Source organism: Schistocerca americana, chromosome 1 (assembly GCF_021461395.2).
Source record: "Schistocerca americana isolate TAMUIC-IGC-003095 chromosome 1, iqSchAmer2.1, whole genome shotgun sequence".
In the NCBI taxonomy this organism is placed as follows: Eukaryota; Metazoa; Arthropoda; class Insecta; order Orthoptera; family Acrididae; genus Schistocerca; species Schistocerca americana.
This window is the reverse complement of record NC_060119.1, coordinates 306572068-306594299: the sequence shown is the minus strand read 5'-3', so window position 1 is coordinate 306594299 and position 22232 is coordinate 306572068. Positions and strand designations below refer to the sequence as shown.

At 37.6% G+C, this 22232-nt stretch overlaps 1 protein-coding gene across 1 annotated transcript in view; it reads right to left on the bottom strand.

The window, feature by feature from the left end:
* Positions 1-22232, bottom strand: part of LOC124622174 (MAP7 domain-containing protein 1-like) — a 262531-nt gene that overhangs the window by 18827 nt on the left and 221472 nt on the right. The window contains exons 10-11 of the mRNA XM_047147822.1: positions 20670-20785; positions 6278-6442 (exon numbers count right to left, since the gene is read on the bottom strand). Coding sequence (XP_047003778.1) covers positions 6278-6442; positions 20670-20785 — 281 coding nt within the window. The remainder of the gene's footprint in view (positions 1-6277; positions 6443-20669; positions 20786-22232) is intronic.

Below are 22232 nucleotides of genomic sequence, written 5' to 3'. Positions count from 1 at the left end.
GTTTGTGCGAGGATTTAGAGAAGGAACTGCAGTGCGATCTTCTTCTGTGAAACAGCTTTGGAAAAAGGTGTTTAGTATTTCGGCTTTACGCATGTCAACCTCTGTTTCAATGCCATCATCATCCTGGAGTGTCTGGATATGCTGTTTCGAGCCACTTACTGATTTAACGTAAGAACAGAACTTCCTAGGATTTTCTGTTAAGTCGGTACATAGAATTTTACTTTCGAATTCACTGAACACTTCACGCATAGCCCTCCTTATGCTAACTTTGGCATCGTTTAGCTTCTGTTTGTCTGAGAGGTTTTGGCTGCATTTAAACTTGCAGTGAAGCTCTCTTTGCTTTTGCAGTAATACCCTAACTTTGTTGTTGAACCATGGTGGGTTTTTCCCGTCTATCTACATTATTCCGTGATTTATTCAGTTTTCAAATTTATACTGACTTCTTGATCACTCGGTATGTAACATGTAATCTTAAGACCCCTTGCCATGTAAATGTTTGCTCTTATATAATCACTCTTTCCACCCTCTCTCTCTCTCTCTCTCTCTCTCTCTCTCTCTCTCTCACACACACACACACACACACACACACACACACACACACACACACACACTTTCTCTCTCTCTTCCTCTCCTTCTGCCTCCAGCCTCTTACATCTGTCTATTAATCCCAATCAAATAGTGTCATCTATGTATGATTTTACTGCTGTAGCCAATATGATTATTGTACTTTAAGTCTGTAACATCTCACCTGATGTTTTTTTACAAGTATGACGTTTAAGCCATTTTAACATTTCACCTGATTGTATGAATGAGTACGAATGTTAAACCGTTTTAACTTGTCAAAACTGGATTTATAAGCCACCTGAAGTAAACACACATATATTCGACACCTCAAAACAAACACCTCAAAATGCTTTAAACAATTATTCTGTAATAATGTTGTTACAATGTATGTTCTTTGCACTTTGCGATTATGTCTTGTCTTCTGCTATACGAACCTTCCCTGACACACACACACACACACACACACACACACACACACACACACGCACACACGTGTGCAGCAACATTTGACAAACGTCCAAAAATATGTAGACGTATTTAATATTAGATCATAATATTCGTAGTCACTTCCAATATTTCACCATTACCCTCAATATATTACCTCCACATTGGTAAAATACATTAGATATCAGTTTAATTTTTTGTCAGAAGAAATCCAAAACCATGTTCTGAAATAGTGTATTGTTTCTCCACTAGCCAGTGCCACAAGTTCCTCCAAAAATCGTAACTCAACACACACACAAATGTCCTAATGTAAATCCACCCGATGATGGAGGTTTAAACCTTTGAAACGCGTCATGGAAATAAATAAAATGGTGACTGGTAACAGTAAACTTGTTGTTTCATTTAATGATCATATGAAATTTTTGGCTGAGAGATGCCATCTGGTTTTTTTTGGCCACCTACTGCACTTTTTTTTAATTTTTTTATTATTTTTTTTTTATGCGACTTTGGTGGCTTATATGTTGATGATGATGTGGATCACATAATAACCACTGCCAAGCTACGTAAAGTCTTTGCCTTGACCAGAAACCAAGCCTGAGTCTCCCCCACTGTAGTCAGCCTTGCTGACCACTCACCTATGGAGGTGGACACTATTTTGTATGAAATTTAATTTTTGTTTTACTTCTAATTAATAGTCATTTTCTTATGCCATTCTTGAGATAGGTGATGCTGTTTAATTAGTTAGAGTGAAATGCTTTTCATACACCAATCTTCTGTAGTTATTTCAATACAAGTTCTTTACCAATCGTAATAATTGTTGGATTGCTCACTGTGTCTGTGAAACTGAAATAATTTTGATTTCTAATTAATTTTTGAGTAATAGTATAAATTTTGCAATGGTTTTGCACAAAAATTTCCCAATTCTGCTATATTTGTGTAAGTATAGATGCATTATTTTTCTTATGAGAAGGATACAAATTTTTAATTTTTTTTTCAGTTGTTGCTATTGGCAAATTAAATATTCACCATTATCAAATAACAATTATGAAAGATTTTGACTTGAAAGTCTCAACAATATTATGTAAGTGTATAGCTCTGTTTTCTTTGAAGAAACAAATGTGCAATACAATTAGCTATTTCAATATTTATGTGATTTTTGTCAGCTAAATGTTACTGTACAAATGCTTGAATTTTGAAAAGTCAGATATTTTTAAAAATTTTACATGAAATACGAAAATAGCATTATCAAGAACTGATTTTAGCAGTAGTATATAGCTGTAGCAATTGTGTGTAGCTTCACATTAGTATTATTTTGAGAAATGGACAACAGAGTATAAATGGATTTCCTTTGCGAACATACAATTCATTTTCTGGATAGCATTGCTAACAGTGAAGATATCACCATACGACCGCAGTACAATGAGGTGTAAGATGATGAGGTTACACGGGGAGATATAAAGCCTGTATAAAATGCAAGTGACATGAACATAAGGGCTGTGATGTTTGTGAGTGTTAATTAACATTAGTGTCTGAAGCAGACTTATTTATGTAAGATGATGAAACGAAAAAGTTTAAACAATAAGGATCCTAGCTGAACAGTATGAAGATAAAAACATCATTTCTAATAAAGTAAAAGGTATGTGGTCACATTAACAAGAAAATATTGTTTTGAATGTCAAGGAAAACACAATAATATTCTGTTTCTAATCAATGTGGCGAAGGTTTGTAATTGTGATCTGGTTTTCTTATGAGAGGACTGTTGAGCAGTTTTACAAATAAGTTAAAATGTTGTTTTGGGTTAGGTTCGAACCAGCGATTTATGGACATCATCTTATAAAATTCGACAGCCTACCTCTGTAACAACTAAGCTACCAAATAACTAAAGTGCAGTTGGGTAAAACAACAATTCTCACTAGGAGTTCAATTTTGTTGACACTAGCCTTTGTTGTAGCAGTGGAAGAGAATATCTCAGAGGTAAGTTAATGTTAACTTCGTAGTGCAACACATTTTTAATTAAGTTAGTGAAACTGTGTGCAACAATATTTTATGCATCTTCTCATTCTCTGGAACACTCAAAAACAAATTTTCGGAAATTTTTATACATGTATCTGTACAGTACGGTACTACACACCATTTGTAACTTATTTTCCGAAACCAGGGTTGTCACAAGTTTCCTCAAGAAAAATTCCCTGATATTTCTCAGATATCCAGACAAGTTTTAGCATTTTTCCCTGACTAATTTTGAGAGCTCAATGGTAAGATATAAGTTGGCAATCTGTCTTTGCAGCCACAGCACAAGAAACAATAGTGCAAATGAGGGAATTTCTATTATGTTCGTTACTGTCAGTTACTACCCACTGTGTTATATCTATTATTTTTGTAGTTGCTATGATGGATCAAAAATACCCTCATGAAAGATTCCAGACACTCTATGCTTGGATACATTCATCAATCACTGTACATAATAACCTCCTCAATGTGAACCAGCAAGAAATCCAAAAACATCAATCATGTGAAACTCAACTCACACTTTTCTCACATGATATACTGAAAGCTTTGGATCAAGACAGTCAAGGAGATGCAGTATTCCTGTACTTCTGAAAAGTATTTGATTCAGTAGCAAATCTATGCTTATTGCCAAACGTATGATCATATGGAGTATCAAGTGAAATTTGTAACTTGATTGAGGAGTTTTCGGTAGGGAGGACACAGCATATTATCTTCGATGAAGAGTCATTGTCAGATGTAGGAGCAACTTTGGGTGTGCCCCAGGGAAGTTTGTTGGGACCTTTGCTGTGCATGTTATATATCAATGACCTTGCAGACAAAATCAATAGTAACCTCACACTTTTTGCAGATAATGCTGTTATCTATGGTGAAGTAGTATCTGAAATAAGTTGGATAAATGTTCAGTCAGCTCTTGAAAAGATTTCAAGGTGGTGCATAGGCTGCAAACTTGCTTTAAATGTTCACAAATATTAAACTGTGCACTTCATAAAATGAAAAAAACATAGTTTCCTATGACTATAATACAATGACTCACTGCTGGAATTGGCCAACTCTTACAAATACCTGGATGTAACAATTTATAGGGATATCTATATCTACAGATATATACACAGCCTGCAGGTCATCACACAGTGCATGGCAGAGGGCACACTGTACCACTACTAGTCATTTCCTTTCCTGTATCACTTGCAGACAGATCGAGGGAAAAATGACTATCAATATACCTCCAAATGAGCACTAATTTCTCTACCTTATCTATGTGTTCCCTAGGTCAAATGTATCTTGGTGGCAGTAGGACCATTCTGCAGTCAGCTTCAAATGCCAGTTCTCTAAACATTCTCAGTAGTGTTCTTTGAAATGAATGTGTGTCTCCCTCCAGGGATTCCCACTTAAGTTCCCAAAGCATATCTGTAACACTTACATGTTGATTGAATCTACCAGTAACAAATCTAGCAGCTCACCTCCGGACTGCTTCGATGTCTTCTTTCAATATGACCTGGTGTAGATCCCGCACACTCGATCAGTACTCAAGAATAGTTCACACTAGTGTCCTACATGGTCTACTTTATAGATGAACCATACTTTCCTAAAATTCTCCCGATAGAGCAAAGTTGACCATTTGCCTTCCCCACCACAATCCTCAGATGATCATTCCATTTCATATCGCTTCGCAACATTGTACCCAGATATTTAAATGATGTGACTGTGTCAAGGAGGACACTGCTAATGCTGTATCTGAACATAATGTGTCTGTTTTTCCTACTCATCCATATTAACTTACATTATTCTACATTTGGAACCAGCTGCCATTCATCACACCAACTAGAAATTTTGTCTAAGTCATCTTGTATCATCCTGCAGTCACTGATCTTTGACCCCTCCCTGTACACCACCGCATCATCAGTGACTGGTTCTAAATGACTGTGACAGGTTCTAAAATATTGGTGTGACTGGTTTATGTGACTGGTTCTAAAATATTGCTCAAGTGTTTGGGACCCATACCAGATAGGACTAACAGGGGATATTGAATGTATACATAGAAGGGCAGCATGAATGGTCACAGGTTTGTTTGATCCATGAGAGAGTGCCAAACAGATACTGAAGGGACAGAACTGGAAGACTCTGAAGACAGACGTAAACTATTCCAAGAAAGTTTGTTAACAAAGTTTCAAAAACCAGTTTTAAATGATGACTAGGGTTATACTACAACCCCCTATGAATCGCTCACATAGGGATTGTGAAGGTACGATTAGAATAATTACTGCATGCACAGAGGCATTCAAACAATCATTCTTCCTGTACTCTATTTCTGAATGAAATGGGAAGAAACTCTAATAATTGGTACAATGGGATGTCCGTCTTGTCATGCACCTCACAGTGGTGTGCAGAATATAGATGTAGATGGAGATTCAAATCAAGAAAGAACTTTTTGCAACAAATCGAAGCAATCCCATTATAATCTAATAAATGTCAAATAGAACTGTGCTAGAACTTGTCTCCAATAGACCCATGGAACAACCCAAATGAGGAATTTTCTGCGGGTTTCAAACTCCCTTAAACAACTTGGAAAGTCCTAAATGTCTAAGAACAGGAATATCCCAGTATCAATAAAATATGAAGAAATGAGGTTACAGTAGTACTGATGAATGTTGTGATGAGATTTGACGAACTACAAGATCCACTCTACTTGTTAATTTGCTGAAAGATCGACAAATCATGCACCTTAGAAGACTTGGTTACAGCAAATAACAGGGCTATTCTGGACTATTCTGGAATCTGAACACTTGAAAATCTTGGTAGACACCATTTTCATTGTCACATGACATATGAAAGTATTATTTAATATTTTTAAATGTTTTTGATCCTTTATTAGTTTTAATATTGAAATTACAGTTTTACTTGATAATTTTATTGCTCGATGTCTTGGACAATGATAAATAACTCAAATATTATGTCATGAGCTACAGAAACAATTCAGCAGCCACATAAAAAGGTAGCAGATGTCAATCTCATTCTTAGAGGAACTTCATTCCAACTTTCCTTCTTGATAGTTGTTGGATAGCATTTTAATTTGTTTCTTCATAAGCACATTAGTAAAATTCACTCCTTAGGCAGTTGTAACACTAAAGACAGGTAGTTTCTTGATTTGTACAATAAACAAACCTGGTGCTGAACTCTTCATAGGCAGCAACATGAGTGTCATCACAAGCTGAATGAAATCAACTAAAAATGTGTAACAGAGATAATTAAATCAACTTACTTCACCATTAATGCTCGTTTCTCCTCCTGTATTTGCCTGTAATCAGTTTCAACTCTTGATCTCAAACTCTCTTCTGTGGACAACATTTTCTTCTGGACTGATAACTGTGATTGCAAATTCTCCACTTGACACTGGAGGGAACTCAGTTCTGCGTCAAATCTACTCCTGCAAAACATGAATATAATTACCAAACCATCAAAGCTGTAAAGTTTAACTTTACACTATATGTTATTCCCCCTTCAAATCCACTTCGCCGAGTCATTGTGCACTTTGGACATCTACTCCTACTTGTGGCCGCAATGAGCTCTTCAGTGGCACATTTCTATGCACATGCTGCGTCTCCCTCCCAGCCATCAGCCACCATTGCCTAACCCCTTCCATTCCCCACCTCCTCTCTCCCTTTTCCCACTCCACCTGACACAACCTGTCACCTCTGTTGAACTGTAGTGTCAACACAATGTAGTTAGCCTGGAAAACATAGCTGTAAAGAGGTGTGTGTGTGTGTGTGTGTGTGTGTGTGTGTGTGTGTGTGTTTTCTACTTCTAAAGAAGGATTCATGAGAAAAGTAACAAAGCTTCAGTCTTCTTAATGTGCCTATTGATGAATCAATGTCTCCACTATTTAATGAGTTGTTGCCTTTACTCCTCAAATTATACATAACTGTATGAAAGCATTACTTGCAAATATTTCAGGAAAAACTCCAACTCTTAAACAATAATTAGATTAAATTATAGAAAATATATTTAATTGTTTTGCAATATACTTTAACACGCTGTTGGTAGCATCTAGTTCAATTGGACTGGACTTTAGCATAATGGCCATTTATGGGTTCATTAGCGATAGCCTATGTAGTGTATTGCAGTTGTGTTTGACAACAGGCACGCATGGGATACTGTTACTGTAATAATTCAACAAGACCAGTGTGGTGTCGCTAGGCTTGTTAGCTTGCTGAAACAGTGAACTCAATGGAATTGCACTGAATAGTGCAGCAGGTGGCAAGGCAGATTTCCACAATGACAGTGACAGTAGTATTTTAAGATATGCGAGTGGTAGTGGTGCATATGCACAAGTGTGCGACTGGTGAGTATAGGTACTGGTCTTTTTGTAATAAAATTATTCTGACGCTCACAGCCCGACCAGGATGGTGGGGCTGTCCTGGATGAGGATGAGACATGGACCTGCAAGCAGAGGTCACTGGTTCCAGGCCACAGCAGGGCAACAGCTCTGTGCCCTAAGTCCCTTCCTGGACTCAGTACCATGGCACAGCTGGCCACACAACATCGTCTCCAGCAGCGTGGCCAATTCTTGCCCAGGGAGCAGCGTGTTGCTTCCCTTGCATGCCAGCTGTCATCCACATCAGAATTCAATGGCCAGATGGCCATTGACCTAGTGCATCAGGCAGTGCAGATGTGTCAATAAAAGAACTTGTTACATTTGCCGCTGCATTTCTCTGGAGCCACAAGGGCTCCCAGCTCACGCCCACCACCCACTTCCCCCATCCTGGCTCATAGCTACTCCACCCAGCACCAGGGGATGCTCTAGGACTCTTATCTTGCATACCTTGCTCAAAATGAAAGAAAAAAACTTCTCTTTACCAAATGCCAATGGATTGATACACATGAATCAAAAACGACAGAAACACTAGGTTTTGAAACCAAAGACCTCTTCAACTGGTATAGGAGAGGTGAGGGTCAGAGTAAATGGGACTAGTCCAGGACTTGATAGGACAGTCAGGATTACATTCCACACAAAACACAACATGGCAGAATGAGAGGGGCATTCTAAGTAGCCCTGTCATGTGACTAAAATGGTACAGAAAATATTGTGATCTTAGTAGTGAAGTGAAGGTAGTGGTGAGTCTCTCAGTAACAAATTAGCACCAAAGCAAATATGTTTACCATAAATTTCTAATTGTTGGAAAGGAACATTTCATTGCTTTTGATGGTGTGAAGCTAGCAGTCAGAGAGAGATTAAGGCCAATGTGAAGTAAGGTAATACGAGAATCAAATTTTCTTTCTTGATCCCTACAGATAAATCACATATGGAAATGGTCCTCCCACAAAAGGAGCAGATAAATTTCATGTGTGAAAATGAATCATTATTCTGTCCTTCTACCAGGAAGGAGGTACATGGCTCATGTTATCTGTAGTTCAGCCATGCCTAAATGATCAATACCACAGATCGATCATGTCCACATTGTTACTTTGTGACAGGAAGGGCTCTCAACAAGGGAAGTGTCCAGGCGTCTTAGAGTGAGCCAAAGCAATGTTGCCTGGACATGTAGGAGATACAGAGAGACTGGAACTGTTAATGACATGCCTTGCTCAGGCCACCCAAGGGCTACTACTGCAGTGGATGACCGCTACCTACAGATTATGGCTCAGAGGAACCCTGACAGCAATGCCACCATGTTGAATAATGCTTTTTGTGCACCATGCAAAACAGTACAGATGAGCCCAACAAGACGCCGAATGGACCGCTCAGTATTGGCATCACGTTCTCTTCACTGATGAGTGTCGCATATGCCTTCAACCAGACAATCGTTGGAGACGTGTTTGGAGGCAACCCAGCCAGGCTGAACGCCTTAGACACACTGTGTAGCGAGTGCAGCAAGCTGGAGGTTTCCTGCTGTTTCAGGATGGCATTATGTGCCGACGTCGTACACTGCTGGTGGTAATGTAATGGAAGGTGCTTTGATGACTGTACAATACATGAAAGCCATCCTCTGACTGATAGTGCAACCATATCGGCAGCATATTGGTGAGGCATTAACATTCATGGACAAAAATTCATGCCCCCATTGTGCATATCTTGTGAATGACTTCCTTCAGGATAATGATATCACTCGACTAGAGTGGCCAGCATGTTCTCCAGACATGAAACCTATTGAACATGCCTGGGATAGACTGAAAGGGACTGTTTATGGATGACGTGACCCACCAATCACTCTGAGGGATCCATGCCGAACGGCCGTTGAGGAGTGGGACGATCTGGACCAATAGTGCCTTGATGAACTTGTGGATAGTAAGCCATGACGAATTAGGTATGCATCAATGGAAGAGAACGTGCTACTGGGAATTAGAGGTACTGGTGTGTACAGCAATCTGGACCACCACCTTGGAAGGTCTAGCTGTATGGTGGTTTTCTTGAGCAATAAAAAGGACGGAAATGCTGTTTATGTTGATCTCTATTCCAATTTTCTGTACAGGTTTCAGAACTCCTGGAACCGAGCTGATGCAAAACTTTTTTTGATGTGTGTATTTACATATGGTCACATTTTACATAAGGCTCATTTAAAAAGAGAAACAATAAAACGAATAAGGTTCTCATCTGTCTATTTGCACAACAATATTTAGAATAACCCATATCTGCTGGAAAAGTTTATGAATTCACACTTAGTTCCTGCAGCAAAAAGAAGAGCCAGAACTGATTTTGGTTACTGTACTAAAATTCTGCATACTAGACACAGCAGTTGTGGTTTCCTTTTAATTTACATAAAATATGAAAATTTAATTGTTTCTTCCCAGCTGTTGTGACTGTGACTAACTGGCTTTAAGGCACATATGTCTAAAACTGAAACATATACTTACATAATACCATCGACATATAACTCAATGATATACAAAGGTGAAGCAAAAAGGAACAAATGAGAATTTGTTATTGTCTTGTTATCGCAGCCAAAAATTGGGATCAGAAGAAAGTAGATCCAATGTTAGATGTCAAATGACATGAGACCAGCTCAGACCCTGGCAATAGCAGAGTGAGGTAACAAACAAAGATGATGTATGTGATAGCGTTATCAATAATTGGGAGGTGGTGAATTGTCATTTCAATTTTGTGAACAAAAACATGCAGTCCACATGGAATTCATTCTGAAATGATCCAGATATACTGAAAAGATTGGATGAGTTAATTCACCTCCAGAAGGGCCACAGGCTTCATTGTGTACTTTCTCAGCTTTGTTGATTATTCAAGTTCTCCACTACTGATAAGACGACTATGCTGCCAGCTTTCGAATGAAATGATTATGTGATTCAGAATGCCTGTAGGATTCAAATGTGAATCTATACATAGAGATTCAATATTGCTTTTGGATGAATGAACAATATTGTACACACGTAACTCGCTTTGGAAAATGCAGGGCATCTAACAATCTGACAGACGACAACAAAGGTAGAGGATGATTTCCTCCATACGGCATTACAAAGCAGCTGGCGATGACATCCTGGTGATGAATCCTCTACATACCACTGATTGTATGAATCAAAGAAGGCCTTCATGGTGTGGATGCATTCCTTTCCATCTTTGCTGAGGTAATTCAAAATTACAATATGTAAGACGACCACCACAACAAAGTTCAGGAACATGCATGATCTTCATAAGATCCATTTTGGTTTTCAATGAATTAGGAGGTTAGGAATTTACAAGCTTCATCTACTTGCTCTTACCCATCACCAGTGAGCATGGAATGACACAGTCCTGATGACACTCTTGCATCAAACAAGGACTGTCTCACATGTCAAATACCTGCCCCACGAACTGAGCCATGCATGTCAAGAGAAAGTGTTTACAACAACTTGTAGATCTATCTTGAAATTTCAGAAGTGAAGCATTAGATGCACATCACTTGTAGTGCTTCAAGAATTTCTGCACAAGTTCTAGAACCACTCATCCTTCAACTGTATCAAACGCATGATATTTTAAATATAAGTGGGAGAGTGGAAGCATATCTACTGTGCCACCTGTCCATGTGCAGTTTGGAAGTTTTTTATGAGAAGACTGTAAGAGTGGCGGTCCACTGACGACAAGTGTTCGCTGCTAGCACCACAGATGCTTTCTGAAAGAACGCAAATTATATGCTGTTATTTGCTGTGTTAGTGAATGTGATTATTGTAAAAAAGGAAAAGGAACAATTGACTATAGACTTTTAACTTACTTCATGTCTTAGCACTGTACGAGACAAGACGCATGTGATGATCACGAATTATTTGGTTGTCAATCCCATGCAATTATGAATGTGTGTAATCGAGTCTGATGTTTGATGACTATGTTGACTTGCGGAAGTTTAACCCTTTTAGTGCCAAATACGATCTGATCGTGATCCAGATTTTCGGCGAAAAATGCCAGTAACGATCTGATCGTGATGCCTTTCTCATTCATTTTTTCTGCGCTTGAAGGCAAAGTTGTTAGTATTTCCTAGCGAATGAGAAAGGCATCACGATCAGATCGTTACTGGCATTTTTCGCCGAAAATCTGGATCACGATCAGATCGTATTTGGCACTAAAAGGGTTAAATGTTTGTATGAGAAATGGTAAAGTTGTTTCCTGTGAAAGTTGAAAATATATAGTGATTAAACTGAAAGTATTCTGTGAGTGCCCAATTATTTCAACAGTAGAGAAATAGTCAAATAAATTCCTATAACCAGTGATAGTCTTAGGAGAAGAAGCTTTTGGGAGATCGACTTAGCTAATTACCCAGAGAAGAGGATCGGCTACGCACACCGCGTAAGTCAACTGATGAGAGTGAGGTGTGAATTGTGAATGCAATCCAGTTTTGCACCGCTTCTCGTGTCGACAAAACTATTAAAATGTGGCAACCTAAGTGACAGGATTCAAAGAAAATGGAAATTTTAAGACGGAAACGGGAAGAAGATATTTTGAGTTGCCACAGCAACCAGGCATAACAAGATAAGAGAACTGTTTCGAGTAATTGGATTGAGTCCAAGAAACCAAATGGAAGAAAGTTGTGAATGCAACACAGTAAAAGACTTAAGAAAGTAATAACGTCAAAAGAACGGAGAGGAGACCTCGATATTTTAGACTAAGAAGAGTTACGCCAAGAGGAATTCAACTAAGAAGATTTGGTGTGGAGAGTACACAGCTTTCACACACATCGCGACTGATGTCGACGTAGTAACCAGCCTTACATCCGACGACGCAGACACCAGTTGCTGCTCACCGGTGCTGACTCCACATCTGCTCACCAACACTGAAACCAACATTTGACACCGCTGGCGACAGTGCTGTTCTCCTGCGTTGAATACACATCTGCTAACTGATGCAGCCTAGGATTCTACACCAGGTGAGTGTAAAACAATAATTGTTTGAGTATAAAGTTGAAGGAACTGTTGTAAGACTGTATTATAGTAGTCATCATAAGTAGAGTACAATTTTTTTAATGCTCACAAGGTCTAACGCCTGTAAAGTTATGGATCAAGAACAGCGACTAGGAGAAACTTCAGAACCAGCCATGGCTGTTAAAGTGAGTAAGGAGATGCCAGACTGGTCTGAAGTAGTGAATTTAAATAAAGCCCAGTGTGCAGATTCAGCAGCTTTAAGACAGGAACTAAGTCTTAAATTAGATTCAGTGAATACCCAATTAAATATTAAATTAGATGCTCAGAGTGAAGTTTTAACTAACAAGAGTGAAACCTCGAACAATCAAGCAACATATATAGGCTTATTAAAGACTGAATTTGACACTTTAAATAAGAAAGTTGAAAATCTGAAGTTAGATTTAAAGAGTGAACTAACTAGTTCTTTAAGTAGTCACATAAATCACTGACTTTAATCAGAGACAGAATGAAACTTTAAATATTCAAATGACAAACATAGGTTTGTTCCCATCAAAATAGATGTTAAAAGCCAAGAATCTAGTAATCAATCCAAAGGCATGGTTGCTTTGGAAACTGAATTTGACGCAATCGATGCAAAGGAATGGTTGATTTGGAAACTGAATTTGATGCCAAATGTAATCATGTAGAATAAAACCTATTGAAAACTTAGAATATTTAAAAGACGTGTTCAATAATGAACACAAAAATGTCAGACAAGGTTTACGTACTTCAAAAGAGAGTGTAGATTCGTCTAAGGAATTAATGTCGATTATTCAATCACAAATTACAGGTGTCAGTACATGAGTTGCCAGTATACGAGGAAATAGTGTAGGATGGAATTTCCAAGAGAATATATCCACCTTTGATATTAAAAGTGTATGTAGCTTGGAGGAACCATTTGAAGAAATCATAGATCGAGGAGTTGCTGCGAGAATGACCTCTGGAAATGTTTCAACTATTACTTCTTCCAAACTTAATAATACTAGCAAGGTTATAGACAACTTGTCGAAAGAATTCAAATTTATCCAGCATAGAGTAGAAAATAGAATAACTTTAACTAATGTTGTGTTACCAAGTAAAGTGGTGATTTTTTTGTTGTGGGGAGACCTTCACAAAAAATTTAACAACAAGTCCTGGTTTGCACTTGCTCAAGTGAATGAGATTCAGATCAGATCCATGGGATCTGGGCAGAGTCACATCTATCCCCCAGGGACGTTAACATTCTGATTTGACAGGCGGAGTGACGACCGCTGCACCCCAGTTGTTTTCGGTGTTTCTTCAAAATTAGTTTTCATACACCAAATTCTCTTCAAATCTTAAACTATTCTGTTATCTATTAATGAATTCTTAAACTATCCTATAAGTTTAGTGTATAGAAAACCGGATATGACAAAAAAAAAAAAAAAAAAAAAAAAAAAAAAAAAAAAAAAAAAAAAAATAGACTTAAGAAAATCACAGATTCTCTAAACATGAAATGAAATGAGTAGAATATAGTATTAGTGGAAAAACAATATCATGGTACTATTCAAACAGAGTGATATCGAGATGATATAAACTGAACAAAGTATTTTATGTGTGTATGAAATACAGTATAAACTGAATAACTAAACAACTAATTGATCATAGTGTATAATTTTCTATTTTGTGTTGAATATTTTATACCTTTTATGAAATGTGAGGTAAACGTTTGTATTAGTTTTGGAAAGGGTTGGTACTGTAGATTAAAACATGATTTCCACCAATAGACAAATCTCTGCTAACACAGAACATACACCACACTTTCCAAACGACCCTCACAAACAAGTGTGACTGATTCTCCACCATTTGCTGCCCGTAGGTGTTGCAAAGAGTTTCTTCGGGGGCCTCAAGGGTGAAGGTGAGAATGTCCAATCTGTAGGAGATGATTAACACCATACCTCCTCCAGCTTCTCACTCAAGTACCGGCGAGGTAGGGATCCTGGGCAAGGGGGGTGGAAAGGGGTTCCTGTCTTTGGGCTATCTTCTTTCACTTCTTCTATCTTAGCAACCATTTCTACTTTTTCCTTTCTTACTTCTCATTTGAGTACCTATCTATCTTTCCCTCTTTCCATATTCAACTACTTCTATCACAGAGGTCCTTCTTATTTTCCATGGTTTCCAATAACCTACAACTTATTTCATATAAGTAGGCCAAAGAATCAGGCTGCACAAACACACATCAACATACACACAAAGATGCCCTTAGACACAAACATGAAAATTACAAATTAGAAACCTGAAGTGATGTCAGAACCGCCAAGGAATGTAGGGGAATAAAGATATATGTACATCTGGGTAGATGCACACATAAACAAAGATGATGTGACTTACCAAATGAAAGTGCTGGCAGGTCGACAGACACACAAACAAACACCTCATTTGGGTACCTATCTATCTTTCCCTCTTTCCATATTCAACTACTTCTATCACAGAGGTCCTTCTTATTTTCCATGGTTTCCAATAACCTACAATTTATTTCATATAAGTAGGCCAAAGAATCAGGCTGCACAAACACACATCAACATACACACAAAGATGCACTTAGACACAAACATGAAAATTACAAATTAGAAACCTGAAGTGATGTCAGAACCGCCAAGGAATGTAGGGGAATAAAGATATATGTACATCTGGGTAGATGCACACATTATATATATATATGTATATATATATATATATATATGTCTAAAAAGAAAGATGATGAAACTTACCAAACAAAAGCGCTGGCAGGTCGATAGACACACAAACAAACACAAACATACACACAAAATTCTAGCTTTCGCAACCAATGGTTGCCTCGTCAGGAAAGAGGGAAGGAGAATGAAAGACAAAATGATATGGGTTTTAAGGGAGAGGGTAAGGAGTCATTCCAATCCCGGGAGCGGAAAGACTTACCTTAGGGGGAAAAAAGGACAGGTATACACTCGCACACACACACATATCCATCCACACATACACATGTGTGGATGGATATGTGTGTGTGTGCGAGTGTATACCTGTCCTTTTTTCCCCCTAAGGTAAGTCTTTCCGCTCCCGGGATTGGAATGACTCCTTACCCTCTCCCTTAAAACCCATATCCTTTTGTCTTTCATTCTCCTTCCCTCTTTCCTGACGAGGCAACCATTGGTTGCGAAAGCTAGAATTTTGTGTGTATGTTTGTGTTTGTTTGTGTGTCTATCGACCTGCCAGCGCTTTTGTTTGGTAAGTTTCATCATCTTTCTTTTTAGACATATTTTTCCCACGTGGAATGTTTCCCTCTATTATATATATATATATATATATATATATATATACAAAGATGATGTGACTTACCAAATGAAAGTTCTGGCAGGTCGACGGACACACAAACAAACACAAACATACACACACAATTCAAGCTTTCGCAACAAACTGTTGCCTCGGATTGGAATGACTCCTTACCCTCTCCCTTAAAACCCACATCCTTTCGTCTTTCCCTCTCCTTCCCTCTTTCCTGATGAGGCAACAGTTTGTTGCGAAAGCTTGAATTGTGTGTGTATGTTTGTGTTTGTTTGTGTGTCTGTCGACCTGCCAGCACTTTCATTTGGTAAGTCACATCATCTTTGTTTTTAGATATATTTTTCCTACGTGGAATGTTTCCCTCTATTATAACTATAAAGAAAGAAGGGTAGAAATCAACTCATGCGCCTAGAGAGATAGGAGCAGGAGAGCTGGTGTAATAATTATAAAACAGTGATAAGTCAAATTGGTGTTAATCGTAATAACCATTTGAGAAAAGCCAGGATAGTAAATACTCTGGTGAGTTATAGAGTAGTGGGACTTGATCATTATGTGTAGACATAGTATCTACTATGTGTTGGTTAATACAGGTAGACATAGCATCTACTATAAGTCGAACAGTATGTGCAGACATAGTGTCTGCTTATGTGATAGAAGTGAGGCGTGGAAGAGGACTCTAGGGTATTAGATGGAGTATTAGAAAGTGGATGGAAGAGGACTCAAGGGTATTAGGTGGAGTAGTAGAAAGTGGAGTTGAGGTGTAAAATAGATGTGTAACTTTACCAGAGAATATTTAATGATAGTGTACATAAAGATGTATACTAGGGCAATGAACCATGAGGTCCACTGAGGAAGGATAAGGGGGGCACATTCAGCATATATTGAATATAAAAGGCAGATAGGCAGAACTAAGAAAGGCTGACCTATACTGTGTGGACAGGGGCACCAAGAAGGGGATTGACCTGTACCATAGGAGAATAGGAATTAAGAGGTGTGTACCTACCAAAACGGGAAGAGAGAGTGCACTCAGAGGGTCAACCCATATGTGAGGTATAGGTACTGTTTGTAAAGGGGAAAAGGACAGTATCGTGACAGAAGTCACAGGTTTTATAGGAATTAGACTGGTCAGTTTGAATTCTATGCATCATCAGTCTTACTACGTTTTATGTTTACAAGTGCCTAAAGAGAGAGAACACTTTTATTTTACCCAGAGTTCCACGAAACTACAATAAGCAAAAAATAAGTACATACTTAGAATAGGCAGTACGGAAAGTAGGAACAAACAGTAGATTACTCATGGGTCATACACACCTGGAATTTATGATTGGAAAAAGAGCAGAAAACAGAACAATTCGGGTCTTCTCGATTTTAAATATTGAAAGAGCTAACTCCAACATGGATTGAAAGGTTCACATTTTATAATTGTAGAAAATGGAAACAAGGAATGACTAGGTAATAAGAACAAAAGTATTGATAGTTATTAATAGAAAAAAATGTATTGTTGAAAAATGAAGTGTTATCCTGCGTGATATTAATGTACATGGTGATTACGTACAAAAATATTGCATGTTCGAGCTGAGGGGAGGGATATGTAGTGCTTCACAAATTTCCGTGTAAATTATAGAACCACTCATCCTTCTACCATCTCAAACACAAGATATTTTATATATAAATGGGGGAGTGGAAGCGTATCTACTGTGCCACCCGTTTCTATGTGCAGGTTGGAAGTTTGTTATGAGCAGTCTGTAAGAGTGGCGATCCACTGACGATGACAAGTGTTTGCTGCTAGTGCCACAGACGCTGTCTGAAAGAACACAGAGTAATTATATGCTGTTCTTTGCTGTGTTAGTGAATGTGATTACTGTAAAAAAGAAAAATGAACAATTGACTATAGACTTTTAACTTACTTCATGTCTTAGCCCTGTACGAGACACAATACATGTGATGTTCACGAAATATTTGGTTTTCAAGCCAATGCAATTATGAAAGTGTTTAATTGAGTGTAATGTTTGATGACTAAGTTGACTTGCAGAAGTTTAAATGTTTGTATGAGAAATGGTAAAGTTGTTTCCTGTGAAAGTTGAAAATATATCGTGATCGAACTGAAACTATTCTGCGAGTACCCAGTTATTTCAAGAGTAGAGAAATAGTCAAATAAATTCCTATAACCAGCAATAGTCTTCAGAGATGAAGCTTTTGGGAGATCGATGTAGCTAATTACTCAGAGAAGAGGATAGGCTACACACATCATGTACGTCAACCGATGAGAGTGAGGTGTGAATTGTGAATGCAATCAAGTTTCGCACCGCTTCTTGTGTTGTCAAAACATTAGACACTGAGGAACAAAAAGTAGCAATATTATATTAGATGACAAATACCAGTTAAAAGAACTGAACCACCCGTGTTGAGAAAATGAGCTTGTAGACATCTAATGGAATTTCAGAAATGAAAAGTGAGATGAACATTACTGAGGAACAAGAAGGTTGAATTTCTGCAGCTCTGTGGTTTAGAGGTTGCGAAGAAGTTGACACTCAGATGAGTATGAAATGGTACCCAGTCATAAGGAGGTTGAAGAAGGTGCAGATCAAATACACTGATCTATGTATGGTAGTGGTCTAGGTACCAATGATGTCATAAAAAGCTGTATAACAATAGTGCCAGCAGCAATATGGCAGTCAGGAAGTCATCACTTGTCAAAATAAAGGGAGAATGCTGTCAACAGTTCATAGAGTTTTGATTACCTTATATTTCTAGAACCTCAAGATGATTTTACTAAGTAGTATCAGTGTAAGATTATGTATATGTACATGTAAAGTGTTCTCTTAGTGAAATTTCATCCAAATGGGATGATTTCCAATGCCTAAGTGCACACTGAAATCTGATATGGTTCATAGTTCTTTATAACAAGTGTCTGAAGCAGCAAATGTATAACTGCTTTAAAACAATGCACTGCCCAATGGTAGGCATCCATTCAATCCAAGGCTGCACAATTCATCTGGAAAATGTTCCACTGATGATTATGCAGTCTTGACCTTGTACGAACAGTGCCTCAAGCACATGATCCAGTATGCTGTCAAGGTCATGACAGTTGTGTCCAGATTAAATTCATTTATTTATGTGAAATATGTATTGAGAGATGTAGTGCATATGTTGAAAAATAGCTATGTACAGTGTACATCAGTATGCATTGTTTTAGTTTGTCCACCACATTAAGTTACTTACAAAATAATTTTTGACAGTATAATTTAATTGGATGGATAAAAAATCTACTCACCAAGCTGCAGCAGAACATCCATACAAAAGAAGGTTGTAATTATGCAAACTTTTGGATCCAGTGGCCATTCTTCCAACCGAAGAGTTGAAGAAGAAGGAAGAGGGGTGAAGGAACAGCAATTGAGAGGTATAGATTTCAGAAAAGTCACCCAGAACTGCAGGTCAGTGGAGACTTTTTCAAAATCTACCCCTTCTCCTACAACTCTCCAGTATTTTTCCTTCACTCCTCTTCCTTCCCCTTCAATCCTTCTGTTGGAAGGAGGAGTCATTGGCTTTGAAGCTTGTAGAATTATAGCCTTGTATGTGTGTGTTCTGCCACCATTTGGTGAGTAGACTTTTTATCTAGCTAATTACATTATATTTACAAAATAATTTGTGGTGTTAAGTTTTCTATCCAACTACATACTGTAGTATCTTTACAGCTAAGCTGTAATGGATCTCCTATGTACATATTCACAGCTATGTACATAATGGTACCATAATAATGTTCAAGACTGAATATTATGATTTTGGATACCATGCTACCACTACATTTTTATCACTGTCTTGGCGTATTATCTCATCAGAATAATGGCAATGTCAGCTGGATGAACTCCTGATAAAGGAAAACACATTTTAATAATATGAGATGTGAATAAAATCTCTTAAAACTATAATGTAAAGCATCTTAGGTTATGTTCCACTGGTATAGGTTATATTAGCCTGCTATGATTATACAAATGTCAATTTAACACCGGCAAGAATAGCACCTGATGTACAGGTATGTCTTTGATTACATTGTTATAAGATTAAACAGGGAGGACTTAGTAATTAGAACTAGAAAATAATGTCCCTGATCATGATGTTCTATCCACAGAGATTAATTCAGACCAGTGGATAGTGCCACATAGTGACACTCGCTTATAAAAGATGAAAAGTATCCACAGTAAATTTAATAAGGTCTTTGTACACATAAACCAACAGTAGTTCTAATACTAATGAAAATGGGGATTTCTTTTAACTATTTAACCGTAGTTTTTATCAGTCAGTTGTATTGGTAAAAAAAAAAAAAATAATAATCAGATAAAGTTTAAAGAATCTTAGATGTCCTCCATAAGTTATCAGATTAAAGAAAGATATCAAGGACCTATATGTTCTGCTCAGAGATACCAAAACATATTAACATTTACTGCAGTCAAATGCACACATAATTTATATAATGGTTAAAATAAATATTCCTTGATCAATGCTTCTGTCAGGATAACCACATTTACATGAAGCTCCTACTAGTCTCTTAGATTACCAGAGATACTCCCACACAGAATGTGGGAATAACTCCATCGAGGGAATGGAAGAAATGAAGAAAATAATGGCTCACTCTGCCACAAGGGATACATGTGAACTGAATTAAATGAACAGCAATGATATCAGTGATCAATGCAGAAACCACATCCAAATCAACAATCATGTCAGAACTCATATGGTTTTCCATTTAATGAATTCAACCCAACTGTCTCTACGATGGAAATAAATAAATAAATAAACAATTACATTTAGGTAGTGCATAGTGAAAATATTAATTACTTGAAGTTCAGTAACAACATTCTATCATGATGGAAATAGACACATAAATAACACAGTGCATCACAAGTACAAAGTTTAAAAATGAATATTTCACTGATGAAACTGTAATGAGAAGTTGTTAGAATACTTTTACTATTGACATATAGAATTTTATATCATGTTACCTTAATTCATCTATTTGAGCTTTACGCTTAGCTTTGTACTGTATATGACGCAATGCTAAAGCATTGTACTTTTCTGTAACAGTAGCCAACTGAGCCCTCAAATTTTCACACTCTGCCTGAAATAAAATGAGAATAAATACACATCAACAATCAAGAGAGTAAATAACGAACAGTATGTGTACAAAATAGCTATCAAAATGCAATATTCCACAGAGTTGTTCAACTTGATGATGATGCCTTAAAACATGTGTGAATCTTTGATATGCAGAAAATCTACTCCATTACAGACTTCTTGAGAGATTAAAAGTGTCTGCTAGACATGGAACTCCAACTCATATCTTTTCCTTTGGTAAGCAATGTTTTACTGACTCACCTATTCCTGCACAAAAAACAGCCCTGCTCAAAGTTTCAATCCACAAGTGCCTCTCTCCAACTTTTCACATTACACAGACATTCCACTGTATATGTTTCTAGATTATCACCTCTGGAAGAAAGGATAAGGCATACACTGACTGAGCTTGGAAGTTTCATTACAACTTACATTATATTGAAAAGTGAAAATTTCATCCTCAAAATACCCATTAAGATACAACTAAGCCATCCTCCACCATATACTTTCTCCAAAGGTGCTGGTCCAATAAGGTACTCAGATGAAACTTTGTGGGGTCTGGAAAATATCTGAGATGTACTGATGGTGTGAAAATGTGAGGTGTACTGTGAGATACATATGGATATCTCAATCGTTAAGATCATTGCTCACAAAAATCAGTTTCTGATTCAGCATATAGCTTGTTTTGTCACATATATATTACACCACAGGAGATAATGGGGTATGAAAGCAACTGCAATGCAGGCACACATGACAGGAAGCGATCAACTTGTGTTCTCACCAAACACAAGGAGAATTTGCTTTTAATGTCACCAAAGGTTGTTTTGACTTTCCTGTATGCTGAGTCTGTCCTTCCGACAATCATATCTTTTTCGATGTCTTCACATTTTTCCTGCAGCCATTTTGTCTTAGCTTCCCTGCACTTCCTATTTATTTCAGTCCGCAGCGACTTGTATTTCTGTATTCCTGATTTTCCCAGAACATGTTTGTACTTCCTCTTTTCATCAATCAACTGAAGTATTTCTTATGTTACCCATGGTTTCTTCGCAGCCACCTTCTTTGTACCTATGTTTTCCATCCCAACTTCTGTGATGGCCCTTTTTAGTGATGTCCATTCCTCTTCAACTGTACTGCCTACTGCGCTATTCCTTATTGCTGTATCTATAGCGTTAGAGAACTTCAAATGTATCTCGTCATTCCTTAGTACTTCCGTATCCCACTTCTTTGCGTATTGATTCTTCCTGACTAATGTCTTGAACTTCAGCCTACTCTTCATCACTACTATATTGTGATCTGAGTCTATATCTGCTCCTAGGTACGCCTCACAATCCAGTATCTGATTTCGGAATCTCTGTCTGACCATGATGTAATCTAATTGAAATCTTCCCGTATCTCCCGGCCTTTTCCAAGTATACCTCCTCCTCTTGTGATTCTTGAACAGGGTATTCGCTATT